A 22,204-nucleotide genomic window follows, 5' to 3' on the forward strand; every position below is an offset into this window, starting at 1 on the left:
AGCCCCACAGAAGCGACAGTGGGACACGAGCTGCAGCCTGCAGGAGAACCGGCCACTGCCGTCGGGAACTGCTGGCACGCGGGGAACCCCCAGGACCAGCCTCCAGCCTGGGAGCTGTGCCCACAGCACCATGCGTACAGGCGAGCTGTATCATTATATTCTGTAGTTTTATTCTGATCTGTACCGTTTTATTCTGATTCGTACCATTTTCTTCTGGAGTCTTACAGAAGTGGAGAGGGAAAGGGGGGCAGACCTTCACCAGGAAAGGGGGGGTTGTCAAGATCCAGACATTAAATTACCAGGAATTAAATTAGCAAGAAAAACAAACTGTCTTGTCTCAGGAGAAAGTGCCCAAGTGCTGCATGTGGCCAGGGCGAGAAGCAACACTCAGCTGGAGCGGGACGAGCTCTCCCAGGCGTAGGATGCTGGCCGGAGCCCCAGCTCTGCTGCGCATAGAAGCGCACCTGCGTCACACACACGGACATGCACATGCACCGGCCCTAGGACGAGGCCGCCCTTTGGTCCTTGGTTCAAGTCCTCGCCGCCCCTCGGTGGCAGCCAGGTCCCTGTAGGTGCTGGGGGAGCGGGGCTGCCTGGCTGGCCCCGAGCAGCGCGGGGTGGGAGCACGTCCACAGCTCCTCGGGACAGCAGCGCCCAGTGGCCGTGACCACCCCAACCCCTGTCCGCCCACGGAGCTGACGCGCACGGCCCTGGCCAAGGGAAAAGCAGGGATGGGCGCCGTGGCATGGGAGGCAGCCCGGCACAAGCGGCCCCACCATGCAGGGGAGTGTAGTGTGTGGCCGGGAGCACCAGCCAGGTCGGGGGGAGTGCAAGAGCAGCTGCCTGGGAACACCAGGGATCAGCCGGGAGAGACAGGGCAAGCCCAGAGCTGGGGGGGGGGGACAGCAGGAGCCCTGGCCACCTGCCGCAGTGGGGCTGGGACCCCCCCACACCCCTCTCAGGGACTGGGAGGGGACTAGGAGTGCCAATGCTGCCCCTCTGCAGCTTTGTCTTCATTTCAAAATAAACTTTTTTTTTTTTTGCGAGGGGGCAGTGGTGTGCCTGGCCTGGCCCTGCAGAACCTGGCTCAGGGCAGCAGGGGAGGCCAGCGGGGGAAGCAGCAGGGACACGTGGAGCCCACGCACCCTCCTGCCCCGTGGGGAGGCAGTGGGAAGCTGCAGTGAATCCCGTCCCATCCTGCAAAGGTGCCTAGTGGGGTCTGAGCGTCCCACCCAGGGGAGGTGGGAGCTGTGGCCCTGTGGGGGGCTGGAGAGGGTGCCCACCGTCCTGCCAGGGGCTCTGCGCTGGGGAGGCAGCACGGGGCCAGGTAGGACAGGACTCTGCCCCAGGGGGAGGCGCAGGCCAGGGGAGCCCCGTCCTCTCCAGGCACCTCTCCCCAGGCAGGAGCAGCGACCCACTCAGAGCCCCTGCCCGCACCCCACCAGACTCCTGCCCTGTCGGCGCCCCTGGCTGCAGTCGCAGCAGGGCCGAGGCTGCATCCCCCGCTCACCACTCATGCACGCGGTCTGGCCCTGCACCAGCAGTCAGAGGTCTGAGTTCAGGTCCATGGCTTCCCCGGCCAGAGCGCAAGGTGGGGCAGGCTGGGGGGCTCACTGCTCCTCCAGCCAGGAGGGCTTCTCAGCACCAGGGGTCTTCAGCTTGATGTTGAACTGCTTGAGGGTCTGCTCCAACTGCTGCTGGTTCCCAGCAAAGTAGGCAGAGATGGCGTTGTGAAAGAGCAGAAGCTGCTTGTGCATCACCTTGATCTGGGGAGAGCAGGAGTCAGTGTGCATCCTCCCAGACCCACTGCCCAGCACCCAGGGATGGTGGGAAGGGGCCAGGGCATGACCTGCCCAGCACAGGGGGACGGGACCAGAGCTGCTGCCGCCAGCCAGAAAGCAGCTGCCTGCAGTGGGCAAAAGGCAGGCGGACGGACAGGCGCTCAACTGCCCTTCCCCTCGCGGCTCCCAGCCGCTGCATGGGCACTGCCCATCTGAAGATGCACCTCGGGCGCACGGCGGTGAGGCCGCGCAGCCCACGAGACAGGGCCAAGGGACACGCGTGCGCAGCACAGTCCCATCTGGCACCCTGCAGCCCTCCCCACCTTGTTCTCCTCCAAGAACTTGAGCTTGATGGCCACATCAGCACGCAGCTTTTCATACTTGTCCTTGTGGCTCTGAAACTGGCTCTGGGCTGCGTCCAGCCGGCACAGGGTGCTGGCGTCCCGGGGACCCATGCTCAGCTCCTCCAGGTCCGTGCGGTAGGCGTCATACTCCAGCCTGCACAGGGGCAGCAACAGTCAGAGCTGCACAGTGGCCCCTCCGGCCACCTGCAGCAACCCAGCCCTGGCCCGCGCTGCCGTCCTACCTGGCTGTCTCATACTGCTTGACCGTCATGAGCGTGTCCTCCATGGTCTTGTTCACCAGCGTGTTGATGCTGGAGACAAAGAAGTTGACGGCTCCCAGTAGTGTTTCTCCATTCTTGCAGAGCAGTTTCTGTGTCTCCGCATTGTAACCAAACTCCTCCTGGGGCAGAGAGGAGGATGAGTCAGGGTCTGCAGCAACACAGCTTGTTGTGCCCCTGCCCTCCTCCCACGTGCCCAGAACCAGCTTGGCCCTGGCCGCACCAAGGAAGGGCTGTCACAAAGTCCTGCACCTCTTCCCAGCCCCGTGGCATTCACCAAGCGCAGCTGCCCTCAGCCGCCTCCTGCTGTCCCCGTGTGCCTGGGGGTGCTGCCCAGCAGAGCGCTGCCCAGGCTGTGCTGCCGACCCCGAGGTCACTCTGGGTCTCCCGGTCTCCTTCCCAGACACAGCAGACCAGAGCACCAGCAGAGACAAGGCATGCACCACCACCCCAGCGGGCATACCTGCAGCTCAGGAGACTTCTGGCTGAGGTCCGCAAAGGCATCCCCCAGGGCATGCTGTGTCTGCACCAGGCTGTAGAAGTGGTTGGTGAGAGCCCGCGCAAGCTGCAGCACGCACTCGTACTTGCGCTTTGTCTCCCGGAGCAGCTCGATCTGCGTCTCCAGCTCCAAGTCCACCGTGCGGGAGCCCCGGCCAAACCTCTCCGAGATGAGCTGCTTGGTGCACTGCAGGCAGAGGAAGGGGGTGTCAGGGCCCCGTCCCTCCATCCCTGTAGGTCTGCTGCACGGAGAGGCCTGCCCTAGCCCACCCCCTGCCGCGTGGCCGGGTCCCCCACTCACCTTGTACGTGTTGATGCCCCACTTCTTGACAATGTCAAACTTCTCCACAGCGATACCACGGACGACCTCCTCCCCTCCAACTGGCGGGCTGGGATGGGGCTGGTGCAGCCCAGAGCCTGGAACAGACAGCGCGCTGGTGGGGCTCAGCGCGGGATGCAGCCGCAGGCCGGGCTGCCCGCTCCCAACCATGGCTGGCACCGAGGCTGCTCCCAGGGGTGGCACCGTGCTCCCTGCGGGGCTGCACCGGGGCCTGACAAAGCACAAGCGAAGAGAACTCAGGTATGAGCAGCACCTGGCGCTGCACAGCCCACACCAGGCGCCTCACCCCACACGGGGCAGGGCAGGCGATGGCTTTCCCCTGCCAGCCGGGCACCGTCACTGGCTCTGCCAGAGCCCGCAGTGCCACACGCCTTCTAATCCGCCCGCGGGCATCTCAAGCACACAGCAGAGAACCCAGTGCCCAAAGCCCTTCCAGACAGGTCCCAACACAGGCTCCAGCGCCGGCAGCAGTGGCTGCTACTCAGATGGGAAGTGCTGTCCGCACCCATCCACCTGCAGCGCTGCTGGAGCTCATGCCCCCAGGCACAGCGCAGCTGGAGGTGAGACCAGGAGACCGCAGCAGGTGCACCGTGCCTCCCGCAGCCAGGCGCAGCTCGGCGTCACCACCCAGCCACTGGGCTTCAGCAGCACCACCTGTGCCCCCAGCACCAGGACCACAGCCGGGCACGGCTGCTGGGGGTGGCGTGTGCTGGGGACGCTCCCCACCATGGCAGGGGAAGGAGTGAGCTCTGAGGAACCCCAGAGCGCATCAGATGCCCCACGCCTCAGGCCCAAGGCGGGAAGACCCCAAAGGCCACGTGGTGCCACGGTTGGGCCGGGGTAGCCACAGTACCTGCTGAAGCACCAGCCTGGCTGGCCATCCTGCTGGCGGCAGATGCACTGGGGGTGACGGATGGTCCTCGGGGTGAGTGAGGTTGGACAAGACAGCCTGGAAATGGAGGGGCTGGCAGGAGGTGAGCAGGGAGGGAAGAGGTGGGATGGTGCGAAGGGCACGACAGCAGGAACAGCCAGAACAGAGGATGAGTGTGCAGGGAGGACAGCAGCAGGGGAGCAGATGAAAGTGCGATGTGAAATCAGAACACACACCTGGCTGCCAGACGGACAGCACCGCACCAGAGGTGCCCAGGCTCCTCTCCTGCTCCCTCCCCGCCCCTTGGCACATCCCTGTGCCACTGAGCTGAGAGCTGGGACAGGCCAGGGCTGACAGACACGGGGACGGCAACCACTGCACATGTTCTCCCTGCTGCAGCGGGCTGTCAGCAAAATCCCACGTCCCCTCCATCTGTGCCAATTCACCTGTTCAGCCTGGCACAGCACGGAGGAGCCCGTAGTCAAGCCATCTGTTTGCTGAGGAAGGGATGCATCGGCCAAGAGCCGGGACACAGAGACTCATGCGAAATGGGGACAGGGCGAGAGTGGTCGCTGGGACCAGCCAGCACCTGCCCCGGCTGCAGGCATGCGGCACCAGCAGCAACCCGGCCGCCCACAGGCACTGCCCCAGGTAGCGCAAGGTGCTCGCAGCCAGGCTCTGCCATCGGAAGCACCCACGACTCCTGGGCTGGTGTCAGCCACAAGGGGCAACAACCGCAGAGCCTGGGGCTCAGTCACCCTGCCCTGTGCCCCCCCACCTGCAGGGAACCCCTTGTCCCTCAGGCACAGCCACCACATGCCCACGCCAGCACTGTGCACTTCCAGGACCTGGAAGGTGCCGTGACACCAGGCTCTTCCCCACCACCAGCAGAACTCCCGAGAGCTGCGCCCACGTGCCACAAGCTGCAGCCTGGTGCTAGGGGAACCTGCCCAGGGGGCAGAGCCCCCAGCAGGAGCCCCACACCTGCGGAAGAGATGGGCACCAGCGGCCCGGGCCCATGGCACTGCTGTGGCTGCCACGGGCCCAAGAGCAGGGGCTAAGGCTTGGGGCTGGGGCACAGGCTGCTGCTACAGCCTGCCCTGGAGGGGGAGGCGGCAGGCACTTTGTGCCGGTGAGGGACACGACCCCAGCGAGGGGCCCTACAAAACAGCAGCTGGGCCGCAGCAGGGCCACATGCAAGGGCTGCGTTCTGCAGGGCCACGCCACCTCCCAGGGCGGCTGCGGCTCAGAACCGCCTCTGCCTGTGTCCCCGGCCTCCTGTGAGGCCCAGCTGCCCCCGCTGGGCGCCGCACCCCGGGGCAGGACCAGCCTCGACGCACGCCTGCCCCCAGCAGCAGGCAGGACAGGCAGGCAGCGCGCTCTGCTCTGCACCCCCACCAGAGTCCTCCCCTCTGATGCCTGCCAGGCAGCCCGCCGCTCTCCCAGCCCCGTCCCTGCCTGCCGGCACAAGGCTCAGCCTACCTTTGATCGTGCCGGTGGGGATGATGCCTTCGGCGGTGCCCCCGTAGCCGCCAGACACGATGCTGGTTTCGTTGAGGTTGGGCCCTGACACCATCACCTGCTGCAGGTCCTGGGGGAGCAGAAGGAGGTGAGGCGCAAGGACAGGGCCCGGGCCCGGCCTCCACAGACACCGCAGCCCCCACGCGGGGACCTCGGGCCACGCAACCCTCGGCCCCCAGCGGGCCCGGCGCGCCCCCCCCGGCCCAGACCTGCTCTAAGCCGTCGTCCTCGGGCAGGCTGCCGGCGTCCCCGTTGCTGCCGATGGGGATCTCCATGGTGGCGGCCTTGCTCATGATCCCCTCCGACATCGTCGGGGCCTGCGGGGACACAGAGGCCGCGCTGGGGGCCGAAGGCTCGGGCAGGGCCGGGGCGTCCCAGCCCCGGGTGCCGCGGGGACGGCCCCGCTGGGCTCCGGGCCCCGGGGCGGGGCGGGGCGGCGGCTGCTGGCCCCGGGCCCGGCTCAGCGCCGGGAGCCACGTCGCGCGGCCGGGCCGGCCGGGCCCGTTGCGGGTGGCGCCGAGCCGCCCGTTAGCTGGGGCCGGGCGCGCGGCCCGGGGGCTCCGAGCGGCGGCTCCGGGCCCCGCGGGAGGCAGCGCACCGGGAGCGCGGCACGGGGCCCCCCCCGGGCTGCTCCCGCGTCCTGCGGGGGGCGGCGGCCGGCTCGGGCCGCCTCCGGGCACGGCGGGGCCTCGCGGGGGCGGCCCCGCGTCCCAGCCCGGGGGCGGCGGCGACCGGCGGGACCGCCGCCCGCAGCTCCCGGTGCCCGGCCCCCCCAGTCCGCTCCCGGCCCGGCCCCTGCCCACCCCCCCGGCCTCCGGCCCGGTCCGGTCGCGGCCCCCCCGCCCCGCCCACCTGCGCCGCCCCGGCCCCGCCGGGCCCCCCCCGCCGCCTCGGCCCCGCCGCCCCGCTCCGCCTCGGCCCGGCCGCGCCGGAACCGCCGTGACGCCAGGCCCCGCGTGCGGGACGCCGGGACCGGGGCCGGACGTGGCGTCAGGGGGCGGCCCGGGGCGGGCGCGGCCCTCCCGGAAGCGCGGGCGGCATGGAGCCGGCGGCCGAGCAGCAGCAGCAGCTCCGCAGCGTGAGGGGCGGGGGGGGCCGGGCCGGGAGGGGGCGGCCGGGGGGAGCCGGGCCGGGGCGGGGCGGGGCGGGGCGGCCGGGGGGTGCCGGGCCGGGGCCGGGCCGGGGCCGTGTCCGTGTCCGTGCCCGTCCGCGCTCTCGCTGCAGCGCCGTTTTCTCCCGCAGCTGCGGGACTTCCTGCTGGTGTACAACCGCATGACCGAGCTCTGCTTCCGCCGCTGCGTCTCCGACCTCAACCACCGGCTGCTGACGCGGCGCGAGGTGAGCGGGGGCCGGGGCCGGGGGGCCGGGGCCGGCCGCGCCGCCCCGCGCTGAGGCCCGTGCCCGCAGGAGCTGTGCCTGGACCGCTGCGCCGGGAAGCTGGTGCGCTCCAACCACCGCCTCGTGACCGCCTACGTGGCCCTGATGCCCGCCGTCGTGCAGCGCCGCGCCGCCGAGTACCGGGCGCAGGAGGGACCGGCGGCGCCCGCTGCCCCCGCGCCGCCCGACGCCTCCCCTGACGCCTCTCCTCCGGCACCGGCGGCCGCGGCCGGCGGCGGAGCCTCGGCTGGGCCCTCGGGTGCCAGCACGTAGCGGAGCCGCCAGCCCGGCTGCGGCTTCCAGCGGCAGCGGGGGGCCGGGTGGCCGCGGGGCGGCCCTGGGCCCCGCGCTCGCGGTGCCAGATGCGGTTCCTGGGCTGCAGCAGCCCGGGCCTCCACGCGGGGTTGGTAGCCCAGGTCTGGGGCAGCAGAGCTGCTCTGCGCTGGGGCCGGGCCTTGCAGATCCATGCCCTCTACCGCATCTACGTCAACGGCCAGGTCTGCCTGTCCCCAGGGGCATCAGGGCAGGGACAGCCCCCTGGCCCTGAAGGCAACGAGAAAGGGATCTGCGGCAGCCGCCGTTCTGGCCGGGAAGAGCTCCCAGCTGAACTCTCCATTGCCTTAGCAACTCCTGCACTGGGCTCTCATGCTCCAGAACGGGGGTTCCTGTATTTCCAGGAGGCCGTTTCCTGGTACGATTAAACACTCTCTTCATAATTGTCTCACTGCTAATATGTCACGGGGGAACGCAGGTATTGCTCTGCAAGCACTCCCCTGCACACTGCATCCTGATGGGGCACGGGTGCTTTCCCTGGGGCAGGGATTCACGTTGCTCCCTTCTTTTGCTACCCTTCTTTTGTCCACATTGCGGCTCTGGCATTAGAATAGGCTGCAGGACGTGATGGCGCTGGGACCAGCCCTTTCTCGGGGTGGTGGGGTGCCCACTGCAGCATGGCTGGGCCCAGCCCACAGCCAGGCAGGGCAGCGTGAGAGGTGGCTTAGCCTGGAGAGAGTGGGACCAGTTCCAGCACACTGCATGCTGCTACAAGGCTGCTGCCAATTGGAGTTGGCTGGCAGGTTATGAGGCTGAGGGTACACAGACGGTTCATAACAGACGCCTGGGATCAACACTGCTGCCCACATAACACGGCGCTGGCGTGAGCAGTGCAGGCTTCCTGCTCCTGCCTCAGTGGCAGGGTTGGCACAGCACGTGCAGGGGCAGCCTGGGGCTGTCTGGACGTGCCCTGCGGCTGCTGTCCCCAGACTCGGGATGTGTTCGAGGAGCGGCGTGGCCGCGGGCTGCAGGGCCGCACTGCCCTGTGGGGCCGGGCACATCCTTGCTGCAGGAGGTGTCCGCAGAGGCTGAGCGGTGACGTGGGAGTGAGACCTGGTGCCAGTGCTGTGCGAGAGGAGAGGCGGCCCCGGCTGTGCTGGTGGCCCAGGGCTGTGCCTGCCAGCCTGGACAACACACCCTCGCGTGGGTTTACAGCACAGTAATGGCCAAGAAAGCAAAGTGAGTGCTTGATGTGATTTGATTGGCTTTGGGCAAGTTTTTAAGGAGAGCCTGGTCCAACTTGTAGGGCATAGCCCACCAACAGTGGCTGCTGAACTTGCCGATTTATGAGACCTGTACTCCAGTCACTCCTGGAAGCCAAGGAAGAGCATTTATACAGAAGAGAGATCAGGGGAGGCTGGATCGTGCTCACACGGCTCCTTGTGTTCTTCTCTGCTGTCTCCGAGCCTGCCCTGGCCGGCCAGCCATCCTGGGGACTTTGCACCAGCTGTTTTCCTGGGGGCACAGAGAGGGCCAGGACTTGCAGAATCACAGCATGTCGAAAGCTGTAGGGGCCTCTGGACGTTGTTTGGTCCAATCCTCCTCAAGCAGGGACACCCAGAACTCCCGTCAAACCCATCTTCCCAGATTACGGAATACTGGTGCAGGTGTTCCTGCGGTGACACCTCTGGAGCATGGTTGCTGCCTGCATCTGGGGAAATGTCCACTAATGCCTGCAGGAGGACTGGGAAGCAGCAGCTTCTCGCACCCTGCTGCTGCGCCACGGTGTTTGCTGAGCTCTGGCTTATTGCTCCTCTCGCACCTTGCTAGAAAGCAGGATTTGTGGCACAGTGCTTCTGCAGTTGACTGGCTCTAGGAATAAACATGGAATGTAAAGCCCGCCTTCTGAGTGGGGAAGAAATGCCTTTGAAGGGTGGGTGTGCCACATGTGTGGGCTGGGGGCACATCACCAGCAGGACATCTGCTGGTGCAGGACGTCGGTGCGAGGCCTGCAGTGGGGCGGTGCCGCTGGGGTGGGCTGCTTGGCCGGGGCGAGTGCACCAGGCTGGGCTCTGCGGGCTCGGACTGCAGCTGCACAGATCGTCCCATTCAGGAAGCCCTGGAGAAACAATGGAAAGAAGAATGCAAAGTTTGTGAAGACTAATGGTATTTTCCAGAGCATCTGTTCCGTGTTCTGGAAGGCCTGGTGGAGCCGAGTGTGGGTGGGTGGCAGCTGGTCAGAGCCACAAGCCTCATGCTCCCGGCTCTCCTCTGGGGCGCACTCCGCTCCTGGCCTGGGAGCACCAGCCGTACCCATGGACTGGTTTCAGGGGTGCAGGGGGCGGAATGCAGCACGGCTCCTGTCCCCCCGTAGTGCCTAGGGGACGCGGCTGCAGCAGGGGGTGCCCCTCACTGCCGCGGGCAGGCACCGTGTCCCTGCCCAGCACCAGGCCCCATCCCCAGGCCTGGCAGCATGTCACCCAGCCCCAGCTGCCCCCATGGCACCCGAGCACCCCAGTGCAGATGAGGCTGCCCCCAGGGGACAGGGCTCGGGGCGCCTGCAGCTGGAGGCTGCACAGGTCTGCCGAAAGCTGCGTCAGTGGCTCCTGGCACGTCCCGGGAGGCGACGTCTGCACAGGCTGTCTTTCCTCTCATCGCAATAGTCCTGTCCTAGGAGCTCACGGCTGCCTCCTGCACTCGGTGGCCTCGTGGCCTCACCAGCAGCAGTGGTTGCAGGCTCTGGAGCTGCTTTCTGGAGTTGCCTGTTGGTGCATCTTCTTGGTTGCGTTTTGTTCCAGACACCTCCCTTCTGTGAGGCTGTCAGTTTGCAGTTTGCAAAGGCTGCACTTCCTTTGTTTTCCGTCTCATTTTTCGGAAGTCTGTCCGGAGGCTGCAGGTGGTGCGTCACACTGAGTATGTGTGACCACTATAGCGTGGTCACCATTATTTAGTGGCTGGCTGACTGCAAAATGGTAATTATACATTTTCATATAATTATAGAATGGTTTGGGTTGGAAGGCACCTTAAAGATCACCTAATTCCACCCCCCACCACAGGCAGGGACACCTCCCACTAGAACAGGTTGCTGAAAGCTCCATCCAACCTGGCTTTGGGCACTGCCAGAGATGGGGCATCCACAGCTTCTCTGGGCAGCCTGTGGCAATCCCCTAAGATTTTTTCCACCTTGTGAAAAGGTATGAGTTTAATATATTACCTAGCATATATGTAATTTGTCAAGGAAAGCATTGAGCATTTGTGCCTGGGTGCTTGGGCTGTGCCTTGGTCCTCACCTGCTCCTGGCTGCCGGGGAAGCCCAGTATTGCTGCTCTCTGTGCAGACGCAGCGCCCTGCCTGCCTGCTCAGCACCTCTGGCACTCTGGATTCTCCCACAAAGCTTTTTCAAAACACCCCTTTCATTGTCTTAAACCAGAGCCTTCCTCTGCAGCCACGCAGGACATTCCACCGCCGCCTTCCTCTCTGCAGCTTGAGGCACAATCCAACCTTTGGAATGTTTTTGTCATTTTACAAGAGATTGCCTGTGTTCACAGGCCTAACTGTGCAAGAGCGTACCCGAAGTGGTCAGGAATGCAAGCCCAGGCTGCGATATGCCGGGCTGCGTCCTGATAAACAGCTCAGCTGAAAAGGGCTTGGGAGTAACCGTGGGAGCAGCAGCACGTTGGCTCCTGAGCCAAATTAGCGCCCGCAGGACGAGTGCCCCATGCATGACACTTCTGGTGGGGGGTGCTCAGGGACTGGAGGGCAGTACAGAGAGGACTGGAGGTCTGATGAAACCCTGTTTGGGAACCAAGGGCAGACATACCAAGCATAGACTTGAGCATACTCAGTAGGTTTGGGCCAGGGAGGTTGCTCTAGGCAGTGTCCAGACAAGCATTAACTAGCTCAAGGGATGGAGATTTCCCCTTACTCATCTCCCTGCTGCGACATGTGACCACCCTTATGGTGAAAAACCTTTTCTTTGGGTCTACCCTTAATATGGAAAAGCTTTTCTTTGGGTCTAGCAGCAATTTTCCATGTTCCGATTCATGTCCGTGGCTTCTCATCCTGCCACCAGGCATTCTTCATCACTGTCTGGCCAAATTACAGCAGGATTGTGCTTGTCCCCACACGGCTCCTCCAGCCTGCACTGTGCAATATGTCCTGGCTGCCGCTGCACCGGAGCAGAGCCGGAGCCACCGGCCAGGACTCAGATGGTGGATGGGTGCCGGGGGGCTGTGAGGGGTGGCGGGGTCCTGCTGTCTGTGGGGATGGGCAGGTCGGTGCCCCTAGGGCACACGGCAAAGCCGGGGTTGTTGTGTCTGTGCCTCAGGCAGCCGAGCCGTGGCAGCATGGCAAGCACAATGCCCTGTCCTGCGGGTACATCTCGTCTGTGTCCGTGGAGGCCTGTGCCATCCCGTGGTGCCTCAGCATCTCCCGGTGCGGGCAATGGAAGCCTGAGCTGAGAGCGCTGGGCACTGCTGGGGACACAGCAGCACGGTGCTGAAGGTGGGCAGCCGGGCACCGCCGTGGCCCCGGCCCCTTGCAGCGCTCTGCGGGGGTCCTGGCCCCAGGAGCACCAGGAGCTGGTGCCTGAGGTCGGCCAAGGCTGGTCCCAGTGTCTGTCCCTGAGGGACGCTGCCGCCTGTGAGACTGTTGTGCCGACCACCACCCTCTGACCCACGGGCTAGACAATTTTCCACCTATGTTGTTCTTATCAAGCCCGTATTACACCCATCTGTCTGCCAAATGCCACAAGGACGGGAAAAAGCATTGCTAAAATGAAGGTAAACGACATCTATCACACTCCCTCCCGCTCTGAATGCTGTCGTCTCCCTGAACAAGCTGTCCAGGGAGATGAACAGCTTCACTGAGTACTTCTTGAACCAGACCCGGTGTCTTTGTATTCAATAGGCTCAGCTAGATTTCTTTTTTTTTTTTTTTTCCATTAATTCATAGGTTTGCTTTTTGAATCAAAGCAAATTTTCATCATGGCACCTGCAGCAAGGTTGTCCAGGCTGTACCTGGACTTTGCATGAAAACCATTGTTTGTTCTCAACTCGCCCATGACGAGCTCCACTTGAAGCCTTTTAACTCCTGTGTGGAAAGAGCAAATATTTGACTCCTCTCCACCCTCTCTCTTGTTCCTTCCTGGCTTTAGAGACCTCTTTGATCTTTACTGTGTTGATTAAATGAGTCACCTGCATTTGCAAGTTGTTCCTCAGATTCTTATTTTGTTGTTACGTGTGGCCTGACATCTTCTGGTACTTTCCATTTTCCTTACTTGGATTCAACTTCAGTCTCTTGAAAGATGCCTGCTTGACCAGAGCTGCTCCTCCGCTTTCAGCCATTTCTTCTGTGTCTTCTCAGGTCTCTGCCTGGAGCCTCCACTGTTACTGTCTGGAAGGATTTAACTCTGAGTTTGCCCTGTGAGCATTTGTTTAAGACTAGATTCCTCATTTGTGCATTGTTCCGTTTCTTGAACCAGATCCCAAGATAGATGTTTGACATATGCATTCACATGGGGGCCACTGGCTTTGCCAGGAGTTACTACAGTGTTGGCGAAGTGAGCACCTTGGATTGGAAATAACAATTGAATGTTATTACATATGTTTGGCTTAATCAGATTGCTCAAAATGCTCTGCAATCTATACAGCCAGATATCTTGTCTGGGCCATGTTTCTGAATTATCATTAGCACTCAGCTAACCATTACTCCATGAACTGCAGCACGTAGATTTGGGGTACGTAAAATTATAGTATCTCTGGCAGCTCATATTATTAGCATTCCATGTAAGATTCCAGAGATCCAGACTATCAAAAATATCTTTTGTAATTGCTGATTCATTACTACAGGTCCATGAGGTTTCCAGGTCAGAATCATTGCAAGCTCATGCTCTGTTGTTATATTTAAATTGGAACTGCACTTGGGTGCGATTGTAATGCGGAATGTAATTACAATTCCTTGCCCTCTCCAGCCAGGTTGAGTTTGTGCCCTGGGGCATTCTAATGCACCATGGGGCTTTGTAATACGGATGTGCCCTGAAAGGTTGTCATCGATAATTTGGAGGTGCTGGAAAGTAATGTGACAAATCAGGCTGATACTGAGATGCTTTGGGAACAGGTTCTGCCACCCAGGTTCGGCATCTAATGATAGAGGGTGGTGTAAGCACAGCAATCTGACTTGTTACCCACTTGAGAAACTGTACTCACAAATGCGATTGCAATATCATCCCTGGTACAAGGAAATGAGCATTATGCCAATTAATAGATATGACCCAATAATTACATATATATATATATATATATATACACACATATAGGTATATAAATAATTATGAAACAGAAAGGAAATTAAAGGCGTTTTCCTCAAGAACCCTTCTTAACCCTGGGATTCTTGGTTGCCCAAGACACTCTTTCCTGCTTGGCTTCCTGTCAAATGGCCAAACAAGCAATCAGGATGACAAACAAGGTAAGGCCAAGGAAGTTAATTTGTGTTCCTGGTTGCCAGTGTTGCAGCTGGGGGTAACCTCAAAGAAAACACAGAAACCGCTTAATTCCCTTTGGATATTAGATAGTTTGGATATCCACTGCTCAGAAGTGAGATGTTTGTTACCCTGGTGGCTGAGCACCTTCCACATGGCACTTTGCAGGGGTATTGGTGACGTGCAAGAAAAACTTCCTTTTTGCAGATGATTAACCTCGGAGGTTGGTCCAATAGATATTTGATTATTATCACATATGTCTGAAGTAACACCGCAGTGCTATGACAAGCTTTCCAGATTGGATGAGTGGCCAGGATCTGCCGATTGTTTAAAGCAGCAACTGCATCATCAGGGTCATGTCGTCACCTGTGGCACAGATGCGGGCTGAGGCTTTGGGCTCCCTGGTCTGACTGTGAATGCATTGCTGAGTTTTAAGATTTCCCTTCCAGCATTCCAAAGCACCATTGCACTGGTGATGACAGAGGATGAGGAAAACCCACCTAATTCCATCTCTGTATAACTTTATTTTAAAATGTGATATGACTGAATCTCAGAGGGTAAAGGTAGGTGCGTAAATCATTGTTCTAATCCTCAAATGTCGTATTTTGCACTAGCTTGTGGGCACATATAGGCCATACCTAAACTGCTAATAGTCTCTACCCCCATTAAAATATACTCCCATTTATTGGAAGTTCAGGATAGGGCTCCTATAAAATGTATTTTGGGGCTGCAACTGGGGAGGTTCAGGCTGGATATCAGGAAGAGGTTCTTCACTGAGAGGGCTGTCATGCACTGGAACAGGCTCCCCAGGGACATAGTCACAGCACCAAGCCTGGTGGAGTTCAAGAAGCCTTTGGACTGTGCTCTTAGTCATATGGTCTGAATTTTTGGGTAGACCTGTGTGGTGCCAGGAGTTGGACTCAATGATCCTTGTGGGTCCCTTCCAACTTGGGATATTCTATGATTCTGTTATTCTAGGTATTCACTATCCCTCAGGTTGGTCCACTGCCACCCAGCCAAAAATTTGGCTTGGGCTTCTGCATAAAATGGACAGCTAGTTACAAAGTCTAGGCATTGTGCTTTAGAAATGGGCTACCCTTGGAGGCCAAATAGTTGATACAGGTCCAGCCACCCATCTGTCATGTAGCTAACCCAGCATAGGGTCACAGAATCACCTAGGTTGGAAAAGACCTTCAAGATCGTGGTCGGACCATCAACCTGACCTGTTGAGTCCCATCACCAAACCATGTCCCTCAGAGCCACGGTCACGCAGCTCTTAAATGCCGCCAGGGATGGGGACTCCACCACTGCCCTGGGCAGCCCGTTCCAGTGCTTGACCACTGTGAAGAAATTCTTCCTGCCATCCAATCTAAACCTCCCTGGCTCAACTTGAGACTGAGCATCACATGATCAGAGATGTGGAGAGTACGTATATGTGGAAGAATTAAATCTCTGCTAGTCAATGTGTGCTTGCAGCCCAGAAAGCCAACCTTATCGTGGGCTTCATCAAAAGAAGCATGGCCAGCAGGTCAAGGAAGGTGATTGACCCCTCTGCTCTTGTGAGACCTCACCTGGAGCCCTGCATTCACCTCTGGGGCCCCCTGCACAAGAAGGACATGGACATATTAAAACAATTAAAACAATTAAAAATCCAGAGGAGGCCACAAAGGTGATCAAGGGGCTGGCGCGCCTCTCCTACAAAGGCTGTGGGAGTTGGGGTTGTTCTGCCTGGAGAAGAGAAGGCTCCGGGGTGACCTTATAACAGCCTTCTAATACCTAAAGGAGGTGCCAGGAAAGCTGGGGAGGGACTCTGTCAGCGAGTGTAGTGGTAGGAGAAGGGGGAATGGCTTTAAACTAAAAGGGGCTAGATTTAGATTAGAAATTAGGAAGAAGTTCTTCCCTCTGAGGGCGGTGAGGCCCTGCCCAGAGGAGCTGGGGGTGCCCCATCCCTGGCAGTGCCCAAGGCCAGGCTGGATGGGGCTGGGGGCAGCCTGGGCCGGGGGCCGGGGTCTCTGACCAGGGCAGGGGGGTTGGAATTAAATGATCTTTAAGGATCCCTCCAACCCAAGGGATTCTATGATTCTATTTCTGGATTGTTTAAACAAGCTATCTACTTCATGGTTCCAACTGCATCTCATATCTTTGCCCTTCATGTGTGCTGATATACACCTTGTTCAGAGAGGATTCCCGCTATCCTGCTTCTCTTGAGCTGTTACAGATTTTATCACAATTCTTTTCTGCAGACTTCCCTTCCTTTGATCTTCCACCTCCAGTCCCCAGCACAAACAGCCCCAGCCGTGCCTCACAGGGCCCCGTCTGAGCTGACCACCCAGCCCTGGGTGTCGGATGTGCTGCCTGGGGGCCGAAGCAGGGCCCCCTGCTCCTTCGGCCCCGTCGGACGTCAGACCCAGGCTGCAGACCCGTTTGGGGCACGTCGCCCGTGCAGGGGGTGCCTTGCCCCCACCTGCCATGCTGGGCACCAGCAGCCTCCGAGCTGTGGGGTGCAGCCGGTGTGCCCCGAGCCCTGGGGACAGGAACAGAGCCCTGGCTATGGGGGCGCACACCGCGCGGTGGGCTCAGCTCCCAGCTGGCCCTGAGCAGCCAGCAGTGGATTTTCCCCGGGTGAGCGCCATGCCCAGGAGCCTTGAGCCCTGCTGACCCGAACCGTGTGGAGTGCGTCAGGCCTCAGTGGGAACCCACTGCCGCAGTCCCCTCTGATAGCCTTTTTCTGCAAGTCCAGTACACAGGCTAAAGGTGGCCCTGGTACTACTGGGCCCATGGCCTGGTACTCTGAAACTCTCGGTATTAAAAAAATAAGGTCTTCTTTGTGAGTCACCATCCATTCCCAAGCAGCATGCGCTTCTTCAACAGATCATGTCAGGGTTAGGCAGTTCTACAGCCCCCAGGATATGGGCTTGCCAGAATCCTGGCATTCAAAAGTCTCAGCAGAGCCCCTCATTGCAGGGTGAGCCACCTCGGCTGTTTGCTATAAGGTATCAGGGGAACAGACCACTTCACCTGTCAGCTTGTCTAGCGATGCCCAAATACCAAAGAGAAACCCTTCTCCCCCAGAGCATACATCTTTTGAAGTCTCCCTCTCTGAGACCAGAAGAGTACGCTCTTGTTCTGGTGTTTGTGAAGCCGGGGTCTGAGGATGGCTTCTAGCCTCTGACGTGGCTCTGAATACGACCACAGTACTCAAAGGCAGCTGCTCATGCCTCTGACCCTTGGCTCACTGCTCGGCGGCTTACAGCAAAGTGCCTTCAGCTGCCAGTGCCTCTGTGAGAAGCCCAGCGCAGGGCCCCTTGCTGTCTTTTGCTCTACATCTGGAAATCCCTTGCCACTTCTACACTCCTGCTCACGAGGTCTCCCACTCAAGACAGTTTTCAACAACCCATTTCCTCTCCCCTTGGTGTCTCCCATCCCTTATTCTCTGGCCATTTTTACTGGTCTCCTACAGCCCTCTCCCAGGCATCTGTGACCTGTGTATTTCTAGGAGCCCACTCCTGATCCTGTTGTAGTGTCACAACCTGTAGGGGATACCCAGCCCACACGTACGTAAGGATTGTGACCGTGGGTCATGGGATTTTAACAGCTACAAGGACACAGAGGTTTTTTTCCTTGATTGTAAATTAATACTAGCAAAGCAAGTCCTTACTTATGATTACTCCCTTACACACTTACCATATACATTATGTCAGGTGTTACCAGTGCTATGTGCCTCAGACTGCCCAGGAGCAGGGCTGGTTGACAGCGGAAATCTCCTGTGGATGATTGGGGTCAGAGGGTCTGGAGGCAGCCAGGCGTCCCCACAAGGCTCAGTCTGCCCAGGGGCCTTGCGCAGGGAAAACCACCCCGGGCAGGAGAGTGCTGCTCCTGTGTCTGTGGCATAGAGGTGCAAGGGGGCACAGGGCACCAGGGCCTGGAGCAGCTGTGCCTGACATCTGCTCTCGTTCTTTCCATGGTTTATTTGTTCTGCACTCATCAAGGACACCCTGGGCTTCCAGCTGGCCAGGGTGCCCTGGGTTCCCTGCTGAGGAGACATCTTCCTCTCCTGGTGTGTTTCCATTATGACTGTGTTGCCTTTATGCCTGCCCTGTCACACGGTGGGATTCGCCTCCTCTGAGTCGTGCTGCACCTACAGAAAGCTTCATGTATGTCGACCGTGCACCAGACAGCACCGGCCCAAGGAGCGCCACAGCTGAGCACCACCCAGCCTGGGGTGCAGCCTCCTCCAGGGTCGGTTTCCCAGCTGGCATATGAAGGGGAAATTTGGGAGGTAAGTGCTCAGCAGTGGTGCTTCATGGCCAAGGGATTACCCAGCACAGAGGGCAAGGAGGCCCAGCTGCAGATGGGGGTCTCTCTGGGAGCAGGCGTGCCAGGGGTGGAACGACCCCACTGAGGGTCTCAGCTTTGTCCTGCAGCAACACAAGTGCTGGGGGCTGCCTGTGGGGCTGGGGCCAAACTCAGCCAGTCTGAAGTGCTCCATGCTGAGCTGCCGCTCTCAGGGTCAGTGCTGCCGCTGCTGTGTGTGTGGGAATATGCTCGTGTGCGGCCTTGTGGACCCCCCTGGCAGTGTGAGGGTCCTGTCTCATGCATCGTCCATTAAATCTCTTTGTGTTCAAGCACAAATGAGTGTTTATTTGTCTCCAGGGTGCAATAGCAATTCCCTGACACCCCTCTCCAGATTCAGCACACGGTGGCCCATTCCCAGGCGCACACAGTTTTTGGGGCTGGCGGTGACAGCAAGGCTGCAGTGAGGAGCCTGGTGCCAGATATCAGAGAAAGCAGGCAAGCGACATGCTCAGCCTGGCCAGGACCCCTACATGGGAGATGGGCTGAAATGAAGCCAGCGTGCTTTCTTCTACTGCAGCAAATATTTGGGTTTTATATGGGGAGACTGGAAGCAGTTATAAGGGAAAAACATAAAAATAAAGTAACATAAACTTACAGTAGGTTTGACGTCAGTCTCCAGTTCTGGCCATGACTAAGTAAACTTTGGTGCATTTTCTGAATTCTTAATGATCAAGTATTAGTTTAACTTATCGCTTAGTGCAACAGAGCAGAAAACTTCCTGGGTTTTAGACTCGTGCTCACTCCTGAGCCCCCACTGGCTCTCCTGCAGCTGCCTGAGCCACCTCAGTGCCTCCCTGCTGCAGTGCTGCCGGGAGCCACTCAGGGCAGGGAGGCTGCAGGGACAGCTTTGACAAAAACAGGGGAACTCAGGCCACTCAGTATGTTTATCTGTTCTTTCAAGTAGTCATAAACACTGTAAATAGCACATCGGGAGCAGCTTTTGGCTCTGTGCACCATTTGCCTCTGCGTTTACTAACACTGTGCAGATTGAGTGCACGTGTATCAAAACATGGGTTTTGTTAATAGATGGCTCTTTTATAAAGGGTGTTCATGCAGGGATGTGTGGAAGCAGTGTCTGCTCCTCTAGGGGTATTCAGGCACAGGCCGTTTTCAAGGCCATGCTGGACAATGGGAAAGGGAAGAAGCCATGAACAAGAACATACAGGACATAGCTCTGACCAGCAAATGATAAGGAAGGCGGTGATGGGAACCAGATCTGGGCAGTCACACTAATTGGTGAGGGCACGTGAGAGTGTGAGAATGTTTATTCCAGCAAAGTTACCTGATCAAGGACCTTCTCAACAGGGAAACTAAGGGAAAAAAGGGGAAGGCAGAAACAGGAAACTAAAGGAAAAGGGAGAAGCAGCAGCTGCATCCCCTGGTTTGGGCAGGGACCACAGCTCCCCCAGCACTGTGCTGGACCCCAGTGGCCAGGCAGGACTGTACTGAATAGCACTGATCTGTATTGGACTCCAGTGACTATGCAAGACTGTCCTGGTTGGCACTGGTCCATCCTGGCCCCAGCAACTGGCTGGACTGTACAGAGCAGATGGAGGCAGTGGCTATGTTCCTGTCAGCCCTTGCAGCTTGGGCATCCGTCAGTCTTATTCCCTCCCCTGTTCCTCAGAGTTAGGTAAAAAGTTTAAGCATGGACATGGGCTTTTCGTCCCTGGGAAGGGAAGGCATCACTGCAGTGCAGTTCCTCTGGCATGCAGTTACCTTGGATTTCCCATCTGTTGCATTTCAGGAACTAAGCTGTTGCAGATGCCGAAAATAAGTCGTAGTTACTCGTTGTCACGGCACAGCAGCCCCTCTGATATTTTCCAGTGGTCTTTGCTCCCAGAACAACCTGCTGCCAGATTACAGCCCCAGCGAATGCTCAGAACTTTGCCCCCCTCCTCGCCACTGCATCTCATGCCCCTTGCCTGCTCATGGCCATGGCTCCAGCAGGAGCTGCCCCAGCACAGCTCCAGGAGCAGAGTGTGGTGGGAGCTGCCCCACAGGCTTCTCCTCTGCCATGCCAGCTGTAAGGCCCTGGGCACACTGTCACATTTTCCCTTGACCTCATGGTCCTCTCGTAGCTGGGTGATGCTCTGCCTGGGAGCAGCTCCATCAGGCTCCTGCTTTGCTCCCCTCAACACCCCCTTTGCCTCCACCCACTGCTGCTCAGCTCACCAAGCCCAGCCGCCTCTGCTTCCTCTGCAGTGGTGCAAAGCCCTCCTGGGCTGGAAGGACACGTGGCAGCCAGGTAGGTGTGGGGGCAGCCACATGCTCAGCGAGCTGCCCCCATGGTGTGCACTGAGCCGCTGCCTCTGCAGAAACATCCGTCTCACCCTGCTCTGCCAGACTTGCTGTGTCCCACAGTGCCAGAAAACAGAAAGTACTCATTTTTCAGAGATGAATGTAAGACTTGAAGATCAGACTTGAAAATACGTCAGAGTAAGTTAAACATGATACTAGCCCATACCTAGCGGTACAGTGCTTTTATGAGTGTTCTGCAGTATGCTCCCTAGACTTTTGGCATATTTCAGCCTCTGAGCCACATGAACTTGCTTCTGTGAACCCACCTACACCAGGGCTTCCATGAGGTCTAACAAAACCTTTCTCTTTCTTCCCCCTTTCCTATCAAAAATCCTGCCTCTACCCTATACTGGTGCAGCACCTCTGGCCTGTGGGCTCCCTGTGCCTCACACCTCGTCAGCCTGCGGCCAAGAGGCTGCAGGAAGTTCCACTCCACAGAGCGTCGTACCACATGAACCGCAGCTGCCCTGGGACACACGCCCATTGCAGGAGTGCAGGCACCACAGCAGCGCCCAGGTGCTCAGCCCTCAGCTGGTGGGGAGCTGGAAGCATCTTTCCCCAAGTGAGCTTTCAGGATTTGGTTTTGTGGTTTCCTCACCTGAGGGACAGAGGTGCTGAGAAGCCCAAGGCTATTTGCAAGTCCATGGGAATGTTAGAGTCTGACCTTGGTAGGACTATGCTTTATACAGCATCAGGCCTCCTTAAATCTAGGGTCATTCTTCCTTTCTGCCCTCCAGAAGCTGATTTTCTACCCAAAGGTGAGATGTCCAGTAAGCTGTCTGAGATGCTGCCCTGTGCGGTGCTGAGCAGCAAAGCCTGTGTTGCTGTGCCACGTCAGTGCTGCATCTGCTGCCCTGTGCTGGAGGGTCTGCACTGCCGCAGTACTGCCGTGCACAGTGTCCAGCAGCTGCAGTCTTGTGCTGCAGGCTCAGCAGCGACTGGAGCGTGGAGCTGGAGAAGGATGTGGAGGACGAGGAGCTGCTGACTCCCGAGTTGCAGCCTCCAGAAATGGGCTGGTGGCCCGGGGCATGTCCCAGGACTGCAGCAGGTGCTGGCTGCCAGTGCAAGGCTGAGGGCAGCGCTGCCACAGCAAGCAGGATGCACCCTTCATGCACAGAGGGCACTAGAACGGGGCTGAAGAAAGCGGCGGGACTGGAGTCCCACAGCAGAGCCCAGCAGGCTCCCGCAGCCACATTTTTGTTGAAGTACTACAGCAAGGACTGTGGCATGTCCTTTAAAAGGTTTCCTTACTGGACAGCACTCTGAGGAAGGTAAGCTTGGAAGAGGAGACAACATTGCCCTTCCTGCTGGTCAAAAAGCAGACCAAGGGCTGGAAAAAAAGAAAACATCTTGGAGGACAAACCAGAACATTGTTGCAGTCCATTCATTGACCTGGAAGAGGGTCAGAGAGCAGCAGCAAGGGTGGTAAACACCCTAGCACAAGCAAGCAGGATGCAAAGACTTGGCTGGAAAAGATGCTTGTTCTGTTCCTGCCCCGGATTCCTGGACTGACCCACAGCCGAATGGGGCAGCACTTGCTTCTTCAGTCAGTCCCAGAGCAAGGCTTTAACAAAAACTGCTTTGTGCAAAACAAGTCACATAGGCCTCTTTATTTCAAAGAATTGTTATATTCCAGTGAGCGTTTAGCATCCTTCTAAGTTTCTTGTTCTTCTTTGCTTGCCAAGAATCTACAGTTTCACAATCAAACAATCTGAAAAAAAAAAATCTCAAGTTTCTCGTGTCTGAAAATTTCCTCCTGCATAATTTTAATGTAGGTTCTCTTCAG

At 58.8% G+C, this 22,204-nt stretch overlaps 2 protein-coding genes across 4 annotated transcripts; one reads left to right on the forward strand and one right to left on the reverse strand.

Moving 5' to 3' along the window:
* Nucleotides 1-148: 148 nt before the first annotated feature.
* On the reverse strand, nt 149-6,616 carry ARFIP2 (ARF interacting protein 2). 3 transcript variants are annotated; one of them, XM_080570461.1, is made up of 9 exons: nt 6,486-6,616; nt 5,843-5,950; nt 5,595-5,703; nt 4,095-4,205; nt 3,203-3,318; nt 2,867-3,088; nt 2,368-2,525; nt 2,105-2,279; nt 149-1,766 (listed from the first exon to the last, which is right to left on the reverse strand). In XM_080570461.1, exons 2-9 carry the CDS (start codon nt 5,939-5,941, stop codon nt 1,611-1,613), a joined length of 1,146 nt encoding a protein of 381 aa, XP_080426587.1. In that variant the 5' UTR covers nt 5,942-5,950; nt 6,486-6,616; the 3' UTR covers nt 149-1,610. The 3 variants fall into 3 exon arrangements, with proteins under 3 accessions (XP_080426587.1, XP_080426588.1, XP_080426589.1); XM_080570463.1 differs by having other exon boundaries at nt 1,623-1,766; nt 2,163-2,279; XM_080570462.1 differs by lacking the exon at nt 4,095-4,205.
* Nucleotides 6,540-7,726, forward strand: TIMM10B (translocase of inner mitochondrial membrane 10B). The gene is made up of 3 exons (XM_080571177.1): nt 6,540-6,711; nt 6,876-6,971; nt 7,041-7,726. The coding sequence occupies exons 1-3, from the start codon at nt 6,673-6,675 to the stop codon at nt 7,281-7,283; spliced, it is 378 nt and encodes a 125-aa protein (XP_080427303.1). The 5' UTR covers nt 6,540-6,672; the 3' UTR covers nt 7,284-7,726.
* Nucleotides 7,727-22,204: the final 14,478 nt, after the last annotated feature.

This window comes from Anser brachyrhynchus (assembly GCF_964034855.1).
Source record: "Anser brachyrhynchus genome assembly, chromosome: 1".
Taxonomy (NCBI): domain Eukaryota; kingdom Metazoa; phylum Chordata; class Aves; order Anseriformes; family Anatidae; genus Anser; species Anser brachyrhynchus.